This window comes from Drosophila biarmipes, chromosome 3R (genome assembly GCF_025231255.1).
Source record: "Drosophila biarmipes strain raj3 chromosome 3R, RU_DBia_V1.1, whole genome shotgun sequence".
Lineage (NCBI taxonomy): Eukaryota > Metazoa > Arthropoda > Insecta > Diptera > Drosophilidae > Drosophila > Drosophila biarmipes.
Window position 1 is genome coordinate 9,513,754 of NC_066616.1, and position 21,238 is coordinate 9,534,991.

The 21,238-nt window shown below is 40.6% G+C and overlaps 2 protein-coding genes across 6 annotated transcripts in view; one reads left to right on the plus strand and one right to left on the minus strand.

The window, feature by feature from the left end:
• LOC108031523 (heparan-sulfate 6-O-sulfotransferase 2) overlaps nt 1-21,238 on the minus strand; it is an 83,706-nt gene that overhangs the window by 33,561 nt on the left and 28,907 nt on the right. The window lies entirely within an intron of this gene.
• On the plus strand, nt 12,571-20,256 carry LOC108031521 (ATP-binding cassette sub-family A member 17). Of its 5 annotated transcripts, none has more exons than XR_007764488.1 (11): nt 12,571-12,898; nt 12,966-13,425; nt 13,494-15,252; nt 15,470-16,834; nt 16,888-17,097; nt 17,152-17,440; nt 17,501-18,136; nt 18,249-18,314; nt 18,381-18,874; nt 18,944-19,264; nt 19,335-20,256. XR_007764488.1 is itself a non-coding variant. In XM_017105039.3 (10 exons), exons 1-9 carry the CDS (start codon nt 12,663-12,665, stop codon nt 18,838-18,840), a joined length of 5,481 nt encoding a protein of 1,826 aa, XP_016960528.1. In that variant the 5' UTR covers nt 12,571-12,662; the 3' UTR covers nt 18,841-18,874; nt 18,944-20,256. The 5 variants fall into 5 exon arrangements, 3 of the variants coding, with proteins under 3 accessions (XP_016960528.1, XP_016960530.1, XP_016960531.1); XR_001768570.3 differs by having other exon boundaries at nt 19,447-20,256; XM_017105039.3 differs by having other exon boundaries at nt 18,944-20,256.

Here is a 21,238-nt window from a genome sequence, read left to right on the forward strand (position 1 = left end):
TGCCCGCAAAATAGTACCCCAAAAAAACCCCCGAAAAACAACAAGAGGGGAAAGCGGGCATCACATACCAAAGCATGAAATACCCTCCCAGCAACAAGATACAGTGATGTGGTTTATGTCAATCGAAAAAGCCTAAAAAAACAATGTAAAAATAAAGCTGGCTCGAAAAACAACCACCTTTAACAGGGAACATTATTTTAAGAGCAATAAAACACTATAATTGAAGAGGTATTATCAACTACTTTATAGTTCTTATTTTTGATAAATTTGAAAAATGTTGAATTTACTTTGAATGTGTTTCTTATGCATCTAAGAAAAGTTATTGCCAATTACAAGTGAAACAGTTTTATCTTAAAAAGATGATCGAAAAAATAACTATATAAAAATATTTGTGCATATGGAATTCTAGTAGAGTGAAAGGGAAAATTGTTAAAAAGAGTACTTATTTCTTGGAGAATAGCAAATTTGTTTTAACTGACAGTCGATCCATTCATTTATTAGCAAATACCATTTCTTAACTGATTTTATATTCCTATATCTTTGGAAGGATCACACATTTGGATGGACCGCTATAGATACCTTTGGAAAGGGCATGGGAACTCTCTTCCACACACATGCCACCATCGACGTGGCAGAGTGGCAACATAATGAACGCAGCTTCGTGACGCGCTTTTTGGGCAAGCTGCAGCTGCAACCAGGTGGCCACCCCACCCCGCACCACACCACGCCACACCTCATTGCCCCCGCAATCCTGGCCAGCTTCGTGGAACACATCATGGAACGCCTGTGACACAAACGCTGAATGACTTCGTTAGCGGCACATGCACATAGGTACACAGAGAGAAAGCTGTCAAACTTATGCAAAACAGGGCAGAGGGACAGGTGAGCAGCCACTGACAAAGTGAGCAAGATATGCAGAGCCGGGGGCAGGTGAGTCTGCAATCCGTGCGAGTTCAATTGAGCAGCAAATTGTCATGGCAAATGTTCAAAAAAATATATGTATGTATGGGAAAGTGTGAGTGTGGGTTTGGTTTGCAAGCGACAAAATTGTTAGCACAAATAAATGGCAAACTGCAGAAAGTCAAACTGCAACGTGAAAACGTTTCGAATTTATTGCGCCAACCTGCGCTATTTGCATTCACTCCAGTCCTCCAGTGGCCCCTTTTGAGGTTTATGGGGGAAAACGCTTTGTGGCGGGTATTTGGGCTTTGGAACTTGGTTTTCGGTAAGCTGATTCTATACTATTGATCACTGTTTTTAACTTTTGGATGGATTTTAAAGTAATTCATAAAGCTTCTCATTTCGAAAATCTATCATATCGAAGATAACCTATGTTATACTTTAACTAACCATCTCCGTTGCATGTTTTTGTATGCCATTTTGTAATTTTCTATTTATGTAATTTGTAAAAAAGCTAGGTTCAACATTATTGGGCTTATGGTTAAAATTAATTATAAAATATTTAATTAGCTATTTTAAAAATACGCCAATCTTACATACTAAAAAAATGTCTTTGTTACTCTTAAAATGTGTAAGAAAAATATTTATTTAAATCTTTACGTTTAAAGATTTTCAAAAATAATACGGCTGGATGGACGTAAAAACTTCTGTTCATCGAGTCACTAAGGGATTCCTTAAATTCATTGTATCCTTTGGGAGGAGTTCAAATTAAAAGGAGCTTAAGAACTCTCCATGTAGCAGGTTTTGTTCACCCTTTCACGGGAATCTGAGAACCCGAAGGACCCAATGGCGGGCCGGGAAAGCGCAAGAATACGACAACTGAGGCACGTGTATCCTTAATTCCGCATCGCCCCCTTTCGAAGTGAACTGTTCGATTACCCAAACTTGGATTGGCGATTTTGCTCGCTTTTTGTGCTGCCGTTACACCTTTTTGCCGCATGCCAAACTGATTTGCATGCTGTACGCTTTCTGCCGCTTGTTTTTCCGCCGATTTAGCAGGACGGCCCCCGGTTATCCCTGCCACCTCGATTTTCCCTGCAACTGGGTTCTAACGAATTTGCCCAGATCCTTGCAAATTGGGCGAGCCTCTTGCCCGCCCGCTCGGCCAACCCAATTCAGTTTCTGAACTGCCGAAAGTATTTGCTTTAGTTTTAGCCCAAGTTTAATTTATTTATGCCCCTCGGAGGCTGCGGTGTATTTGCTGTAGGAAATTTTTGCTGTGTAAATTAAAATGCAACTCAAGTTGAGCTATCCTCCAATGTGGGTTAGGCAAAGTCTAGCCTGCAACTGGAGCTGAAATGAAATGGAAATGGAAATGTTCCCATTGCTCATTGGTGGATGTGCCCAGTAGTGTAGTTCCCCAGTTGGTCCTTGTGTAAGCACTTGTGCGGTTCAACAATTAAAACGAAGCGTTATCCCCCATTTCCCCTCAGAAGCTCAGATGGTCCTGTTCCTAGTTGTCGTGGGTTTGTCGGTATTTACCCATGTGTACGTGTGAATCTGCACGAAATGTGAGCTTGTTGTTCTTTCTCCTCTGCTCTGGATATTTTTCTAGATTTTTTCTTTTTTTACTTTCTAAATATGTGAAAGTGCGGAGGAAAACAGAAGCCCAGCTGTGCGTCAACTACATTCCTGGCAGCCATCAGAGGCTAAGGGGAATTAGAAATATTGCAAGGAAAGGAGTCTCTCAATGTGCAATTTTTTTAATGCTCTCGCAGAAGGAAAATAAGGCGAGGAAAATGTTCAATCACTGAAATCGATTGGATGGGTTCTAAGATTGTCACCTCGAGTGCAACCTTCCTTCTTGCAGAGAAATACTCTTAAATAAAAGCCAAAGAGAGAAATAAAACAAATCATTATGGAAGAAATCTTTTTACTTTTTAGAAACCCAAATGCTCAGCTGCCATTTACGTGCTTCAAACTTTCTCAATTTGAATTCTCCATATTTACTTTTCAGCCATTATCCACCCTGAGTCCTCATATCAATTCAGGGTAAATATGCTTCAAAAAACTCATTGCCGAAGTAAAGCCATTTTGGGTTCAGGGGGCTGGTGGGCCATTCAATATGCTTTGGCAGGAAGGTTGGCTTTCATGCGAGGAGTCCAAGGCATACTATAAAATTTGCCTGATAATCCAATAAAGTCAACGAGAAGCATGGAGAGCCACTCGACTAACTGCTTCATTGATACGCACAAGCCGCAGACAGTGGCACTTCCGCCCCCTCGCACGAATACAGTGTGCACACTTATGACAAAACCAGATGGAAGCCAAACCGCATTTATAAGTCGGCACAGACGGACGACATGCTGTAATAATGCCTGGCGCTGAAGGAGCCTCTGCAGTGTCTGTCCTGTTGACATTAGATTGTGTTTAAAGTGGTAAAGCACACACATATGCAATAGGGTGGACCTCTAAGGTCTGTGGTTATGAAGTTGACTCAAAACTGTTCTACAATTTTTTTTTCAGATTTTTTAAAAGTTTAAAATAGTTCCCAATAACTTTAAACATAAATGTATCACGGTTTTAAACCTTATTAAAAATGGTGCCTAAAGGTAGGCTATGTAATTATCTCGATAGGAATTTTTATTATATTGTATACTTTTTACACTTTTATATTTTCTCAAACATTTTAAAACATAATGTTTAAAGACTTTTTTCAAGATTGGAATTTTCTGCTCATCAGTAAATTTGAGTACTTTTTTTTTGACAACACAATAAGCCACCAAAATATGACTTTAAAACTTACTTACTACCCTGAACCACCCTAGGCCCACGCATGTATTCATTTGAAGCCTTGGAAATTGTCAACTTACATATTTATGCAATGGCGGGATCACATGCCACATTGTCGCATACTTTGTGGCAGGAGTAAGGAGTGTGTGGAGGTTTGTGCCTGACAATCGTTTGCTTAGGTTCCTCAACTGGGTTTTTGTTGTCGGGGAAGCGGATGTCTAAATGACATTTACTCAATTTGCGCGCAATTGATTTTTCCTTTAGCCCCCGACTTGCAAAAAAAAAAAAACAACCAAGCAGGCGGCAGAAAAAAAACGAAATAAAAATAAATACGTGACTTTTAGGGATATCAAAAGTATAAAATGAGCAGCGGCAGCAAATAGGGGAAATAAAAAGGGCCAAAGTCGAACCACTTCGCCATTGAACCCCATTCGAGGAGCGCCTTTTTTATTAACTTCACACAGTTTGCTCGTGCTCCTCGCTGTTTTTTCTATCCGCAATATGTTGGCTGGTGACTGACGTTAAGGGTCTTAGAAGTTGGGTGGCAGCCGGGGCTGATTGTAGTCGATATAATCGCACATTATTGACACATTATTCTAGTGGCACTTGGGCCCCCCTCGACAGCCAAGGCAACTCTTGGTTCTCTTTGATTTCGTTTACATATATTTTTCACTGGCCTTTTTGTTTTAATTCGCCTATTCATTATTAAATATTTTATTTCAATATTTATAATAATTTATGGTTAATATTTGCACAGACATATGTTGTGCACACATTGGTCATCAATTATAATTATGCAAATTGGTCATTTTTTTCGATAACAAAGGGAGCACAATAATTGAAAGAAGTTACGCATGACAGGCAGTTGATTCGATAATTTGATGCCAGTGGCAATGTGAATTGTATTTAACCTTATTAATTTCACTGCATCGTTTAAGTATATTTCATGCTTGCATGATTTCCGTCGAAAATAAAGTTGAAAAAGCAGGGTATTTTAAAAACGAATACTGGGCCATTTTTCACCTTTGCCATTAATTAAATGAATTGCAGTTTGTAGGTTGAGAATGTGTGACATGGCAATTAATGCCGCGTAAATCAATTGGTACGTGTTAATTAATGTGACGTGTTTTGCATTTAAATAAATATCTCACAATTGTTTTACAGCGCACAAATTATATTAACCAATGCTAGAAGTCTGCTCAGCAACTGGCAGGAAGTCGGCAGACAAAAAAGCCATAATTGAATTTTTATCTCCTGCAGCAAAACAAGAAATGAAAACATGGCAGAAAAGCGCTAGAGAAATGATCGAAATTCGATTCAATGAACAAGAAAACTGAAAGGGGCTCTGGCTCTGGGTACCATACACACACACATATATATCAGCCGAAAAGCAGGCAGCATAACTTCCAAAAGTTTTGCAGTTGGGGGCACATGCAGATACAGATACAGATACAGATACTACCGGTACGTGACCCACTTGGCAAGCGCTGCAGAGGAGATACGAAATTGATACTAGGAAGCACATCCACATCCATACCCACATCCTCCTCCTCCGACTATTTATGCATGCAAAATAGCAATAAAGTATAAATGTTTCAAACACTTTTGCCCCAATGCGTAAATGGCAGGGAGAAACGAGTCCGAACCTAATGAAATTGCCAATCCTCTGACCTGACCTTTCAACCTTATTGGTTTACGGAGCAGGGCAGCTTCCACAATCGTGTAGAAGCACTGTACCATGAGCGGAAGATACCACCACAACTCTCTAAACTCAATCTTAATTAAGTTTTACATGGTAACCTGAAAGTAAACACCTTTCGGTCAACTTTTTATTAGCCACATCATCCGAGTAACGAGCTCGTAAACAAGAGTTCAGTTTTTTTTCATTTTTTTAGTGGGATATGCAAAACTTTACACTCCATTTGGCGCATTGGGGATAATTGAGAGAAGCGGTGTGGCGGTTGGCTGGCAGAAGTGTTTAACGAGCTCTCAATAATTTGACATCATTTTGCTGTAAGTAATCCTCCTGCCGGCTGCCACATGCCCCATTTAATTTGCTGGGAAAATATGAATATTTAAATTTTTATTGCCAGTGCTTCTAATTGCTTTTAGTTTAATTGCTGTAAGGATGCCCCCTTTTCGGGGCTTGTGTGCTGAGTGGTAAAGGATTTGAGAACTGTGCTCTGTGCCGCAGACTTTGAGGGGTTCCTTTTAATGGAATTATGAGCTTAGGGGCAAAAACTGATGCTAAGTGGAAAATGGAAAATACTCTAGATTCTTGAAAGTTACAAAGTAATTTCCTTGGAGGCGTCGGTTGAGAAACTTAGTCAACGTTTAATGAACGATTAGCCCAAGGACTGGTTCGCATTTCGTTATAATGGTCTTTCTTGAAAAAGGAGTAGCGTATCTTTAATCTTCTGAGCACTTTTCCCATTCAAAATTTGCCTCTTTATCAACCTCGGCAGAGATCAAATGCCTTGCGAACCCATCTCGGTAAATCCCCAACTTATTTGTTATATTAAAACCTCTTTCAGAGTTTGGCTGCCTTAGCGTCTTCGCATAAATCAAGCCAAACATTAAATTATGCACACCAAACGGCAGACAAATCCTCAGGCAGGATCCGAGGACAAAGGAATGAAAGCCCAGCGAGAGAAAGCCGAAAGAGAAATATGAAATCTGCTACAATTATGTGTTTAATGCATAAATCAAAAACTCATTTAAAATGAAATCATGGCTTTCAGCAAATCGCTACAAAAAGTCATAGCAGCGAAGCGCCCTGAAAGCAATTATGTAAGGGAGTCGTGAGATGGGAATATGTATGAAAAATTCAAAAAGCACGACACAACACAACAACGTGTGTATAAGATGTTTGTGAAAGGACATAAATTGAATGCCCGAAGAGTTTGGGGGGAGCAGCTATTAAAAGTAATGCAGCACTCGCACACACATCGTAATTCAGACGCCGGTCATGTACGGGCAGTGATGACGAGAACGGGAAAATTTGAGTATATGCAATACCAATGCTCATTTATTATTCAGGAAACTTTAATAAATTAATTTGTTTTGGTTAAAACAGAATTATTTATATACAAACACAATTTGTATTGCAAATTTTCATTTGTTAGTAAATGTTTTTTAATGCTTATGATCCATATATTTTTAAAAATATGATATAAAAAAATTCTCAAATAATAATAATGCATTATATTTATTCTTTATAAAATTCAAAGCTTTAAATAGTGCTTTTAAATATCAATAAATTACAATTCAATAGAAAACAAAACAAAAAATTACCAAATGAGCAATTAATAAAAACTTTTATAATATAATCGGAAAAGTCAATCCAAACAATTTTAAATCTTTAAAGCAAACATACGGTGATTAACAAGATTAGTTGCCTATAGTTACTGCATACTTTTAGACACTAAAGACTTAAGTATGATTTGTGTGGTACCTCCCAAAGACGTTCTCTTAAGATATTGTTTATACACTTTTTAAAATCCTTAAATTGTAAGTCTTTAAACTAAAAAAGTCGTGCCGTCTTAAAAGAGGCCAACTTGCCATCACTTATAGCAGGACTTGTCTGTTGTGCAGGACGAATTCGACTCTGTCAGCATGTCAACTGTCAGCTGCCACTGCTGCTACTCACACGTGAATGTCAGACACTTCAATGGCGCCTGCCCGGGAAAAGGGGCAGTTGCATTTTCCGACGCCACTGCTGCTGCCCCTGCTGCTGCACTTGGAGCTGCAGGAACTGAATGGAGCTCTCGACAAGACAGGCAACTTCAGCCGGCCGTGGAGTGCGGTGGAGATGAGCAATAAGCTAGAACGGATATGGATCCATCAAACTGAGTTACTCATAAACAAATTTCCCTATTTCTGGTTTTATAATTATCAATATTAAAACCAGGTTGTTAATATAATAAATTGTAATTGGTCCGTGTCAATATAAATTTTTTTATATGCTTTTGTTTAAAAGATATATATTTTATATTTCTTTCTTATAGCTTTAATTCGTTTAAGCTTTGTTGCTATGGTTATAAATTATTCATTGTTAAGTATATCTTAGAGAGCATGTAGGTCTTCCTATGTACTAAGTGACAGCGATAACCCATTTACGTCCATATAATTCAAAACCCAAAGACTACCTCACCTAATAAGAAATTTAGGATGCCTGGGAATATCTGTACTTGACGGGTCGCCGACTCCTCGGAGACTATCTTTAGATAATGCTTTTGGTTCGCCACATGTCAAAGGGCCGTAATGGGCAAACAATTGAAGCTCTGAAGAGTGCGGAGGAGTGTGTCAAGCCAAGTTAAGTGTCTCCTTTGCCCTCCTTTTGGTTTTTGGCCCATGTGCTCTCTGTGGAGAGTGTGACAAGTAGTTGGCTTCATTTCAAAAAGCCATTCGGCCAAATGGCCCAAGCACCGCACAAAGTTGAGGAATTTTAAGTGGAGCAAGTCAAGTATTCCTTCGCAAAAATGTTTCGACATCAATGTGATATTAAACAAGTCAAAGCCAATGAGGATAAAGTGGAAATGTTCAAATTGCAATCGCAAAATACACATGGTCAAACTCGCCGTTTGTGTGCGATTCAATTGTTCTATGCACCAGCATAACCAGCATCGAATGTCAGTTTGCTTTTTCAAATAAATCCAATTTAAAAACACTTTGCGAATTCCCATGAGCTTAGATGCTGTGTAAGTGCACTATAATCGCATTTCATATGCATACATAAAGTTATTTGTTTACCGACGAGTGCACAATATCCATTCTAAGCCAATATTGCGCCACTGAGTAATATTATTTCAATTCAAACACTCAACAGTGAGCAATGCAATTTCTCAATGGCTCTCTGTATGTGTTTGCTTATTGTGTTTGGATACTTTTTAGCACTGCCCCATTGTGATCTGACTTCACCCTTCTGAAAGTTTGAAAAGTGCTACTCATATTGATGGCTCCATCAAGTATTTTGCTACGGAAATAGGGGCTCCTTCTTTTATCCCCAACAAAAGAAGGGAAAGCATTTTATCCCGCTGCCTAGAACTTTGCCAGATAATCGCTGGTAATAATTCATAACCATAAAATATCAATTGTTGGTCCACAGTTTTTGGTTTCCGCGCATAAATTTAAATCTTTAACGACTGCGGGGGGAAGATGGCAGCCCTAGGACTTTGCCGAAGTGACATCAGCCCCAGAATTCATGGCAGACAGCCAGACAAGTGTATCGAGGACAAGTGACAGTTATAGCGGCAGCCGTCGCTACAACGCCAGGAACAACCAGCCCTTCAGTACCTCGCCGTACACTGTATGTGTGTCGAGAGGAAGGAACAGCTGCAGGGAGCATATGCCCGACAATAAAAATGAACGCCTGATTGAAGTTTGGAAGATTGTGATTTTTCACTCGCTGCAGCACACACTCATTCGCAGCCCCTGCGAAAAACAAAAAATATCATAAAGGGTGGTTATTTTGTGCTGAATTATTCATAAAGCAAAGTCATCTTAAAGTGTTGCCCGACCCACTGGGAAAAGCAGCCGCTTGGCATGCAGAGCTGTTTTTTAAACAGCACAGGTTTCTTGAGTGAATACTTGATTGAAATTTGAGTTTATTCCGAATCTGAATTTCAGATCTTGCTTAAGATCCTAACCATCCGAAAGATCTTTGAACCCAAGCTGGTCTTTATTCTAAGCTGATTTTTAAACCAAAATAGTTTTCGCATATGGCTTTGAATAATCCTTGATTAAAACTTTAAATTTATTCAAGAAAAGTGGAAAAGCTATTGAACACATCAGCTTTGCCTGAAAATGCCTTATAATAATCCATTTGGATAAAATTTTTCAAGAGGAGAAGCACAAGGCAAACGATATTAAATCATTATCGGAGAACACGGAAGCAGCAGCTGAACGTGGAGGTGTCGTAGGACGCAAGCCGTGACAGTTACAAAACAGTTTACAAGCATTGCAGCAGAAACAACAGCTCAGAGAGAGGAGTAGAAAGTGGTACTGCCCAGGGTGGGGCCTGTGCATGGGGAAAGACACCACCATCAGCAACCAGAGTCAACGATAAAGTTGTCATAGTGAGAAGCAAACAATTCATCAGCGTCAATGTGATAAATTGTACTTCCACCGCACCGAAATTGCTTGAAATTTTTATTCCGAACGCAAGCAGGAGAGATGGTATATATCACAGAGTAGAACAAGATAAATTAGCCGTTTCAATTGAAATATAAACAATGCAATGCTTACATTAAGCATACGCACAGTGGACGTGGCCATGTTAATGATAAGGCAAAGTAAGCTAGAAGTGCGTCAATGAACTTGCAAAATTTCGTTTATTTCGCAGTTTAAGTCTTACCTAATAACGCATGTCTTTTTTACGTTGGTTACTTATAATATTATTTTTTATACATTATCAAACTTTCATATTATGTAAAATGTTTTTTTTTACTAAATTACTGTCAAGAATTATTCTTTAAATACTTTAAAACCCTACATCATCCCTTAGGACTAACCTATCACACGTGTTGATTGCAAATTAAATATTCTGTATCCTTCTAATTACTTAATGGCTCCAAAGACAAGTTTTTAATATATTATGCTATGACAGGGCGTGGTGCTATCCTGTGAGAACTCAACAGAAGCCTTCGAATAAGTACGATAATTAAGCTTCAGCTTGAAGGACAGGCACTATGAGTGGCAGACACACTCCGTCTGTGAGCTGGGGGCATGTCTGAAGCGCGCTTTGTGGCGCGGCCAACTAACTAACTAAATGGCTGGATGAGTAGACAACAGACACTATGAGACTGATTGACTGACTGGCTGCCTGGCTAACTGACTGACTGACGACCACACACAATCCTGTCGCCAAGAACCCTGCGGTGGAGCTCGGAGGATTGGAGGTCTGCCACCTCTTAGAAGAAACCACAACGCGCCTACTCCGAGACTTTGACTGACAGCTGTTGACTGCTGAAGCGCCGACGACCGCATGCTGTTGTTAACGACTCGTTTTGACATATTGAATTAAAATGCAAAATACCCTGGTATGGCTAAGGAAATTACAGTCACTCAAAATAGTGTGTTCGTCTGCAAATACAAATCGAATTTCCACTGAATCGTTGCTCGTCGAATTTGCTGCTCCTTTTCAGTTATGTGTGTGGATAAATTTTTATAAGAGTTTCTAAAGGGCCTGACAAGATCATAAGCCTGCATTGAATTTAAATGCAAATGGAAAAATTATTTCCCACCCAAGGGAAAAACGCAAATGATGCTATTAAAATGCAAACCATTTTTCTCTACTTATCTAAGAATTTTTACCAGACGGGGAAAAGGAGCAAAAGGGAACATAAATTGTGACCGCCAGTTATGTGCATCTCTAAAAATAATTCAACTTTTTATTTTTTAACCATCTAAAAATATATTTACATAAATATTTCTATGTTCTAGTTTTATAAACTGATTTTTTTCTGACCTTCTTTTTTTGCAAAAGAAAAAGGATCAGATTTAAACTTTTCTTCAATAAGCTTTACAAAATAAAATGTTTTTAAATACTCTGCAAGTGAAAATGACCGCAGGCTGATAAAAACAAATTGGCTTCGTACTTACTTATCCTGTGCTTTAAATTCTAATTAAAAGCAGGGAAGTAAAATATTTTGTTTTAATTATAAACCTGCATGAATCCTCATTTCACGGCTGGGAGTGTGTGTGTAGTTGGAGCAGACAAATTCAGCAGCAATACCATTTCCACACCACATTTAATGGTCATTTAAGGTAATAAAACTACCTGACTAATACACCTAACCGTGATGTACTTTTTATTTAGTTTCCAAATTAATTGAATTGAGGTGGCGAAAAACCATGGCTTAAAAAGGGTAGAAAAACACTCGGGAAATTAGTTTCGCTGGCGCTGTCCATGCCATTTAATCCACCAATAAGAGAAATTTATGGTGTTTAACCCAATTGTAACTATACTGAGTTTAAATTTGTGCTAAAAACGCTTTTGGTGGTTTTGTTCCTTATGTTTTTTTGATTTAATATTTAAATGTTCTGCTTATTCCAAGTGCACGGATAAACCAGTAATATATATAACAATATTAATTCCGAACATGTTCGTGTAACCCTTGAACTTTTTGCTTATCTTGATATACTTTGCCTATAAGCAAGCCACTGCGAAAACAAAGTACTTTTGCTTTTTATGAGAATCCCCCAGTGCGGCTTGGGTTAAATGGCTACTAATAACGGCAAAACCAACAATAAACTCAAGCCGAAAACACATAAAAGACACTTATGTTCCCAGGACAATTTATTCATTCGGTTTTCATGGGCAAATAAGTGAGTGGATTTCGCTTTGATGTTGGGCCAACGTAGTTGAATCCCGAAGCTCGGGTGGCAATAAAAATGAAACTATGCGTTAATTGCGATTCCCAATTGACCACAAAACGAAAACGGGCCGCACAATGCCCAACATAAACTCGACTGGGGGCTTTGACAAACGATCGTGGGCGTGTGGCAGTGAGTGGTTCGTGGCACAAAGTAGCTAATTACCGTTAGTTATGTTGCCACCCACAAAACTCCGCAATTAATGTGCCTCCCTTTTTGTGTGGTCACAATGCCACCCAGGATTGAAAGTGGTGCGGAGAGCGCAGAGAAGTATGCTACATTTTTAAGCTTTACTGCACACTTTTAGAAGTTATATTTTTTATCAAAATAAATGTTTTTCAAGCGCAAAAAGATTATTTTCCGTTTTCCTCTTCGCTTCGTGTATTTTTGAACTTTGACTTTTAGCCGAAATAAAAAATAACCCTAAACTTATAGAATATGTATCTCAACTGCAAAAGGATTTTGATTTCTTCCGACACTTTCTCTGGCAAGCCAACCCCATTAAGTCAAAATAATCAAATGACAAAGTAAATATTTTCGAAACTAAACACTAGGAAAACACCAAAAAACACAGTCGTGTCAGCGGCTGTGGAATGCAAACGCATTCGGGAACGAGAGCTAACTTGACGTGTTGTCAAAAGTATCAGTTGCTGCTATGGAAGGACTTGAAAATACAACTGGGGAGCCGGATAGAATTAGCTATGATAATATTCCTCACTGCCCTAATGCCCCTGTTGGTTACCATTGGCACAAAGGTGGCGAGGTCCATGTTTCCAGCTGAAATTGTACTGGAAAAAGCCCCCGGTCCGAAAAATGTCAACACCACTTCGTGAGTAGATATATTTCCTGGAGGCTTAGTTAAGTGTAGTTTGATATTTTACCACTGCTTTATCTAGTTTTAATGATTTGTACTTTACACCCGAAAATGGCATAGTTGAGCAAATCATTGCGGATCTTGCTCCCAGGATCAACTGCAAAAACTTCGTAGGTTACAGCAGTCTACGGGAGCTCCACTTGAAAATGTTGCAAAACCAAAAAGCAGTCGGTATTGCGTTCCCCTACGAATGGTTTAGCATTGTTAACTTTCCGGATACGCTAAATTTTACAATATACACACCCGCGCGTATAAAAAGAAGTGACTTTAAGTATTTCGCATCTGGCTTTTTGTTGATACAAGATCAGCTGTCACAGGCATTCATTGGACTCAAGACTTCCGGCCTGAGGAACAATACGAAGGTGCAGATGAATCACTTTCCCTACCCCAGATACTTGCCAAGTCACTATGCGGTATCGACCAAATTCATGACGTACATGATGTTAGTATCGTTTTTTTACCCCTGCATAACGATTTCCAAGGTATGACAAGCTAACTAAGTAGGGTAATTAATTATAATTACTATTTATTTTTTGATAATTTTCCCAAGAACATCGTAGCTGAAAAGGAGCGCCTGCAAAAGGCTATTTTGAACACCATGGGTTTTAAGAACTCCATTCATTGGCTGGCCTGGTATACGAAATCCATAGTACTTCTTATGCTATGCTTGTTGATTGTAGTAATTATTTTAGCCATCGGATCGATTTATGAATTCAGCAATCTGATTTGCCTGATCATTGTCCTTATGGTGTACATCCATTCAGCCGTGCTCTTCGCCTTCTTTGTGAGTTCTTTTTGCTTCAAAAGTATCTGGGCAGTTCTGGCCGCTCTTTTGCTATATTTTGCAACCGCCCTTCCTTTTGTAATTGTGGGTACTCAAAAGTCGAGTCTGGCCTCTCAAGTAGCTGCCTCGTTGGGTCTGAACTCTGCCCTGTTGTACATTTTGGACTCCGTAGCCACACTGGAGCTGCAGTCGGTGGGAATCCAGTGGTATACCATGGCCAAAACAGCTTCTTATGGCCATAAGTTGAGTATAGTGGCCTACATGCTGATAATGTTCGCAGTTGGCTGGATCGAACTGATCATCTGCCTGTACATAGAGGGAGTGCGACCCGGCGAGTTGGGGGTTCCCCAGGCATGGTACTATCCATGCCAGAAGCGGTACTGGTGTCCCCGCCGATATGTACCCTCCGTTTTCTACGATGAACCCATTCTGCCCATGTCGTCCAAGAGTAATAGCTTCTCCCTTACCACTCCACCGAAACCAATGTTGATGAATCCTCATGATCGGGGTCAGACCCAGATTTACAAGCCACCTAAATTCCAACAAGTTAGCGTCGAGGTCAAAAACATCTGCAAGACGTTCGGATACCGCGAGGTTGTAAAGGATGTATCCTTCAACATGTACGAGAATGAGATCACTGCCCTGCTGGGACACAATGGGGCTGGGAAGACCACCATCATACTGATGCTCTGCGGGATGTTGCCACCCACTTACGGAACAGCCATAATCAATGGCTTTGACATTGTTGCAGATCGCAGACATGCAAAAACCAACTTGGGCATCTGTCCGCAGCACAGTGTGCTCTTCAAGGGACTCAGTGTCAAGGATCATATTTACTTTTTTAGTCGCGTGAAGGGCTATCAAAAAACAGAGGCCAGGATGGAGTCTGAATTGTACATCGGCAAACTCAACTTGGTGAACTACAGAAAGCGCGAGGCCCTCAAACTTTCGGGTGGTAATCAGCGCAGATTGTCCCTGGCCTGCGCCCTTTGCGGCGGTTCCAAGCTAATATTGTGTGATGAGCCATCTACGGGCTTGGATCCCAGGGGTCGCCACGATCTCTGGCGACTTTTGCAGAAGGAGAAGCGGGGTCGCACCGTCCTGATGACCACCCATCTGGTGGAGGAGGGTGAGATCCTCGGCGACCGCATCGGCATCTTGACCGAAGGACGACTCCGGTGCTACGGCCCTCTCGGGTTCCTCAAGCAGACGCACAACACCAGCTACACACTCTCTTGCGAGATGGCTCCCAAGGCCAATGTGGATAAGTTGACGGAGATGGTAAAACGCTATGTGAACACGGCCACCTTTGTAATCCGTGGTTCGGATGTCAACTACAAGCTGCCACGAAACAAGATAGACAAATTCGCGGACTTGTTCCGCCATCTGGAGAACAATAAGAATACCCTCGATATCGTCAGTTATGGCTTGATGGACTCGGGTCTGGAGGAGGTAATCTTAAATCTGGACTCGAGCCCAGAGCCTCGCTTCAGGGGTGGATCCGATCAAGATGAAGACGAAAAAGGTAGGACCTATTTAATACTAGCAAAATATCAACAGACTTGCCCGTATACCTATGTATACTGTGCGTGTGCCGGCACAAAAGAGGCAGTTCTCCGATTTACATTATATATTTGGCCTAATCTGTTTTACATTAGCTATTTTCCATAAATATAATCTTGACATTTTCTTAAACTTATCTTGTTATAAGAAACTCTTGGTTTCCTGTCTTTGGTTTTTAGACAAAGTGGATTCTGGAACCCAAACTATGTATTCGGCCCTAGCAAAAACAAGGGGAGCAGCACAGCCTCAGGCAGAGCTGCAGCTACAGCCGATTATAAAAAAGAAGGAGAAGAAACCGAGAAAGAAACAGGAACCGGAAAGGAGACCTGAGCCGGAAGAGACCAGGCGGCCGCCAGAAGTGAAGCCGAAACAATACGAAAGAATTAGGCTAATGGTCAGAAGGAAAGCGACCTGCATGAGCCGATGGCGCGCCATGATGATCAAGAAGGTCCATTATACAGCCGCCCACGTTCCCTTGTTGTTCATAATTATGATCATACCAATCTTATATTTTTTCCTAGTCCTAGTAACCGGAGGTTTGGAAAAGGACAACCAAAAGGCAATAATACCCACTGTGTTTCCATTGACACTGGACTACTACAACTATGATGATATGATCATCTTACTCGATGTGGGCAAGGGTTTAAATGAAGACAAATCCGAAGCCTACAAGGATTCGGTCGGAGAAGCTGCAACCGTTCAAAAGGTTCCTTCAGTCTTTTCATACCTTTTCGAAGCCCGGCCAATAGTTCGCCGCGACATCAAGCGAAGATTCGTGTGCGGTGCTTCCTTTAATGACTCCTCGGTGGTCACAGCATGGTTTAATAGCGATGCCTTCGAACACTCGGCGCCCATAGCCTTGAATCTGGTCTATATTGCCCTGGGAAAGGCGGCAATTGGAAGCGATTTCAACATCTATGTGAGCAGAGGTCAAATCGAAGATTTCGTCGTGAAGGACAAGGCAAAAGATAGGTCAAGGGTAAGGCATAGGACTAAACGACAGGATATTGATTATGCGGATTATCCCGACACCGAAATTCAAGAAAGTGACGATTATATCCTAGAAGAAAAGCCACCGGTCTCTCCGTCTGAAACTAGTTACGAGAGGCCGCCTCCCAAGCCTCATTTAACATCCCATATGCCTACTGCAGAGTCAGCATTAGTATTACTCAACGAAAAGGACAACTTGTATCTATTCTTTGGAGCTGTTGTTATAATAACTGCGTATCTTGCTTTAGCCCTAAGCATTTTCGGCGTGTTTGTGACGGAGGAACGGGTGAATCAAATAAAATGGCAACATGAAATACAAGGAATTTCTCACACATTCTATTGGTTGTCCCATTTGGCTTGGGATTTTCTAATTTTTACCGCCTTTATGCTGGCCCTTACCCTGGCTCTATATAAAGCTACAATCTGGTACCAAGTCCTGATCATCCTTCTACTTATTGGCTTCGCCTGCTTGCCCTTCGTTTACGTATGTAGTTTGATGTTCAGAAGGGCAGCTACTGCGTTGCCAATAACTTTTACGATTTTAGTTATAACGGGTAAGTACTATTAGATAAATAAAACAAGTAAAAAGTAATACCCTTTTTGTTAGGTGGTATACTATTTTCCGCTCTCTACCTAGCGGGATCAATTTTTGGTAACAGCTTAAGGACTCTTTTTGGTATTTTTCCAATGTTCGTCGGTGCCTTTGGCCTATTCAAATGTCTTTCATGGAGTGAATATTGCGAACGCGAAATAATTCCTAGCATTAATGATCTTGAATGCAATTTTGGATGCCGAAATGTATTCTGCGCTTGCAAACGTAAGTTAAATTTCCAATTTTAAAAACTTATAATAATCCTTATTTGTTCTAAAGCTGAAAACAATTGGATAGAGGTTTGGTTACTGCTAATCCATGGCTTTTTCTGGGTTTTCTTTCTGTGGATTTCGCCCTATGCACGCGATATCATCCACATTTTTACATCCAGCAAATCAAACAGAAATTGGAATTATTTCGACAAAGACAACAGGGTGCTCGACGAGGAAAGAAGAGTGGCTCTGATACCGAACTACGAACAGGAGGAATACCCCCTAATTGTTGACCAGGTTAAAAAGAACTACTGCCGCACCAAAGCCGTCAGATTGGTCTCATTCGCCATCAAACCGTACGTATTGCCAATGCTTTTCTAGATGATATCCCAAATAATTTTGATTACTATCGATAGCGGTGAGTGTTTCGGCCTTTTGGGAGCCAGTGGAGCGGGAAAGACGTCTATTTTCCGTATGATCGTGGCCGAATCCAGGATGTCTGCTGGTAATATCTACGTGAAGGGCAACAGCCTGCGTGAAAACAGAAATGTGGCCAAGAAGGAAATCGGCTACTGTCCTCAGTTCGATCATCTTCACGGCTTTCTCACTGGACGTCAAACCCTTAAGATCTATTGCCTGCTAATGGGCGTGCCGAAATATGATATCAAGCTGGTGATAGAGCAGCTGGCCTACGACTTTGGTTTCTTAAACCAACTGGACCAGAAAGTCCATACGTACAGTGGCGGGACCAGGAGAAAACTGAGTCTAGCCCTAGCTCTCAACGGCGGATCGGTGGTTGTTATGGATGAGCCCAATAATGGCGTCGATCCCTCGACCCGAAACTATTTGTCCCACAAGATTGAGAGCGCGTGCAAGGGCGGCAGAGCCGTTCTTCTGACCACCACCAGCCTCGATGAAGTGAATGCCATGTGCTCGAGGGTCGGGTTCTTGGTAGCCGGCGAGATGAGCTGCATCGGGTCGTTACAATCGGTGCGATCAGAGGTCTCCAATGTCAATGTGCTGAAGGTTAAACTCAAGTCAAAGCCGGAAGAGTAAGTAATGAAGAATCCGCGATAAAAACTGATCTACTATCTACTTTTATTCTAAGTATTATCATTATTAGTATACTAATATATTCACTATATTATTATACCTAACTTACAGACAAAAGAAAGACATAAAAAAATTCAAGGCTGATATGTTGAGGCTCTTTCCAATGGCAAAGTTGCAGTAAGATCCTAATTGAATTGCTCTTATCAGCAAATATTACCTAATCCAAATTTTATTTGTGTTTAGGGAAACACTGGACAGATATCTTAAATATCACGTCTACAAGAACTCTGCCACATTGTCCAACCTGTTTTACCAAATGGAGATGAAACGGAACGAAGGAAAGTTGGAGGACTACTCCATATCTCAGGCCTCCCTGGAAGACATTTTAATGGAACTAAACGACATAGACTCTGTGGTGCTCATAGACTCGGACTCTTCTGAAGATTCTGACGAGAATAAGGAAACAAATACAGTCAGCGAAAAGACAAGTCAAAAGGCTATCGTAAAGGAGAGAAATAAAGCTAAAGAAGAGGCAAAAAACAAAGAAAAGGAAGAAAAGAAAAGAAAAAAGGAAGAAAGCAAAAACAAGGGAAATAAAAAAAGTGATAAAACAGTGAAAAAAAGACCACCAACTTCCTCAGAAAGTACTGATAGTGATGAATTTGTGCCAGAGAAAAGTAAAAAGTCAGGGTGGTGGAAATGAAATTAAGAAATAAAAACCAACCACTGAGGATTTCGTAAGTCTATCAGTTTTCTTTCACTACGCCAAGAAATATTTATATTTTATCACACCCCGACTTTTATAGCCTTTAAACAAAGGGTCTGGAAGCGAGGCAGTCGACCGTATTTGTATTCATTAAGGAATTTCCGCAAGTTTTCCTGCGTTTCTTTTTCCTCATCCTTTTGGTCCTGCACTTTGACTTTTTGGTGAGCCTGGCTGCGTTCCGAGGGCAACGGTTGATTAAAATGTCAAATGCCTTGCATATTTTAAATGCCTTCGTGTCAACCCCAGAGGAAAATTCATCCCAAAATTGTGGCTCAAGTTGAGAGCCACCAAGGACCCCGCAACGGGGCAATTAAGGATGAGAAGGCCTCGGCGCAACCCAAGGACGAGTCCCACATTATAGGTATTGCGCATGTTTAGATGTCAGGTGTTAAGAAATAGTTTGTACTAACATTTAGTTTTTAAATTCGTAGAGATCTTTATGCAGTACTTTAAATTGACATTTTTGAAACTGGGAAATTATCTTTGGGAATTGCCTAAATAATACCAATTTACCCTTTCTTGTTTTATACCATTATATTAAAGATTCCATCAGCTTATGTGGAGAAGCCTAGGGTTATTACCTGAAACGAGAAGAGAGAACATGGAAAATATATCAAATTAGTTGCATTGAAGCGGTGCACAGTGAAATAGTTCAGGCTAAACAACAAACTTAAATTAAAGTCCAACTTTTGGCGAGTCGCTTGAAAAATGCCAACGGAAAGTCGAAAGTTGCCGCTTATCAAGTGCTGGGCAAGTTAGCGTTTGCCGGAGCGAAAAACAAATTGTTGCTGGTCTGCGACCAATGGTGCTTAAGATAAAGCTCGCCAGCCAGCGACAACGATGGCAAATACTAATTTTACAAGGAAACGCGGAAACGGAAAATGCCCAACTACGCAAGGCAAAGTAGCACGAGTATGCTCGCAAAACTTTCTCCAAGACAAAATGAAAGCGGGGATAACAACAACAACAACAAAACGAAAAAAAGGAAAATGGTTGAGAAAAAACAACAAAAGCGAAAGCTAAAATTAGTCAAGCGCAAAATCAAGGCGCTGACTCTTCGGTGCGGCGTAATGTTGATATATTAACTTGTTACCATCGCTCTGGACGGCAAGGAATGAGGACGTTTTGAAGTAAAGAATTAATTGCAGTTAACCGAGGGGAACAAAGGAATTGTTAAAGTACGAGATCCTAAAGCTTAAGGCGGAACAAGAAAGCAAGACTTTGTTGAATCTGGTTAAATATAAAAAAGTAGAATATTTTAATTAAATATGGTAACATAAATGGGCTTATCACACACGTGATCCTAAATCTTTTAACCAGAATTAAATAAGTAGCTATCCATTCCTTTCTTTATTCCTTGCTTTCTACAATTTAGAATATATCACTGACACCATGATACTATTTATGTGATAATAATAATAAGAGGGACTGAGGTTATGTCCTAAATTAAAAAAAATTATATTGTATATGATTCTTTTTGAAAAGTTATGATTACTAAAAACATTTTTTAATTCAATAACAAGAGGTGTCATATAAATGCTGGCCTTACAAGGGTTTTATAAACAGCGTACCTCATATTTAAAAAAAACTTTTTTGCTACCTCTTAAAACTTGAAGCAACTTTTTCGTTCTCTCACTGACGGGATAAAATAATAAATCACAAAAAATATATGCGCCCGACACTCTTTCGCTCGTTTCACTTTGTTTTTGCCCTAATGCTCCCTGCGTACGTGTGAGTGTGCCGGAAACACGTCAGCATGTTATGGCACCGGAAGCTGATATACTTGGGAGTCGGCGGAGACGGAGGAGGTGCCCAGCCAGGTTGGCCCGGCCAGGTTGCATGTAATGAGGCACTGATTGGTGCCTGAGAAATTGCCGCTTGCAGTTCGCCCTGGCTGATTATTTTGAGCCATTTTCCCATACTTGAGCTCTGCTACTTGGAAGCTAAATCAAACAAGTTGACACTTGCCACGCCCTGCTTTTTAGCACGGGCGCATGCATAACTTTTGCCACTTTATGTGGATGTGGCGCTGGCGTCAAGAACTTAACCTGCATCCTGTTGCAGTTGGCAGGCAAAATGTCGCAGACCGACCAGAAGCACACCCCTGCCTTTTTGGCCCATTATGCATTGTGACACTATCGTTTTTCCCCCCCTTTTTTCAGAGCTCTTTCTCTGTTTTCCCCGTTGCTTGGGAATTTTCGCAGCTCTGTTTCTCAAGTGGCAAGCGGAGCTGTCTTTCCCACGACTGCTGCCTGCACTTTGCATAACTTTGTTGCATACTTTCGAGCGTGTTTCGTCCCCGGATCATGTTCCACAGCTCCCGATGGAGAAGTTT

Bases quoted from the DNA above. Each gene is read 5' to 3' on its own strand.
- LOC108031521 (XM_017105039.3), top strand. From the start codon at position 12,663: ATGCAAACGCATTCGGGAACGAGAGCTAACTTGACGTGTTGTCAAAAG. The intron at 17,098-17,151 runs GTAAGTTAAATT...TTTGTTCTAAAG, and splicing joins TGTATTCTGCGCTTGCAAAC to CTGAAAACAATTGGATAGAG. The intron at 18,137-18,248 runs GTAAGTAATGAA...CCTAACTTACAG, and splicing joins CTCAAGTCAAAGCCGGAAGA to ACAAAAGAAAGACATAAAAA.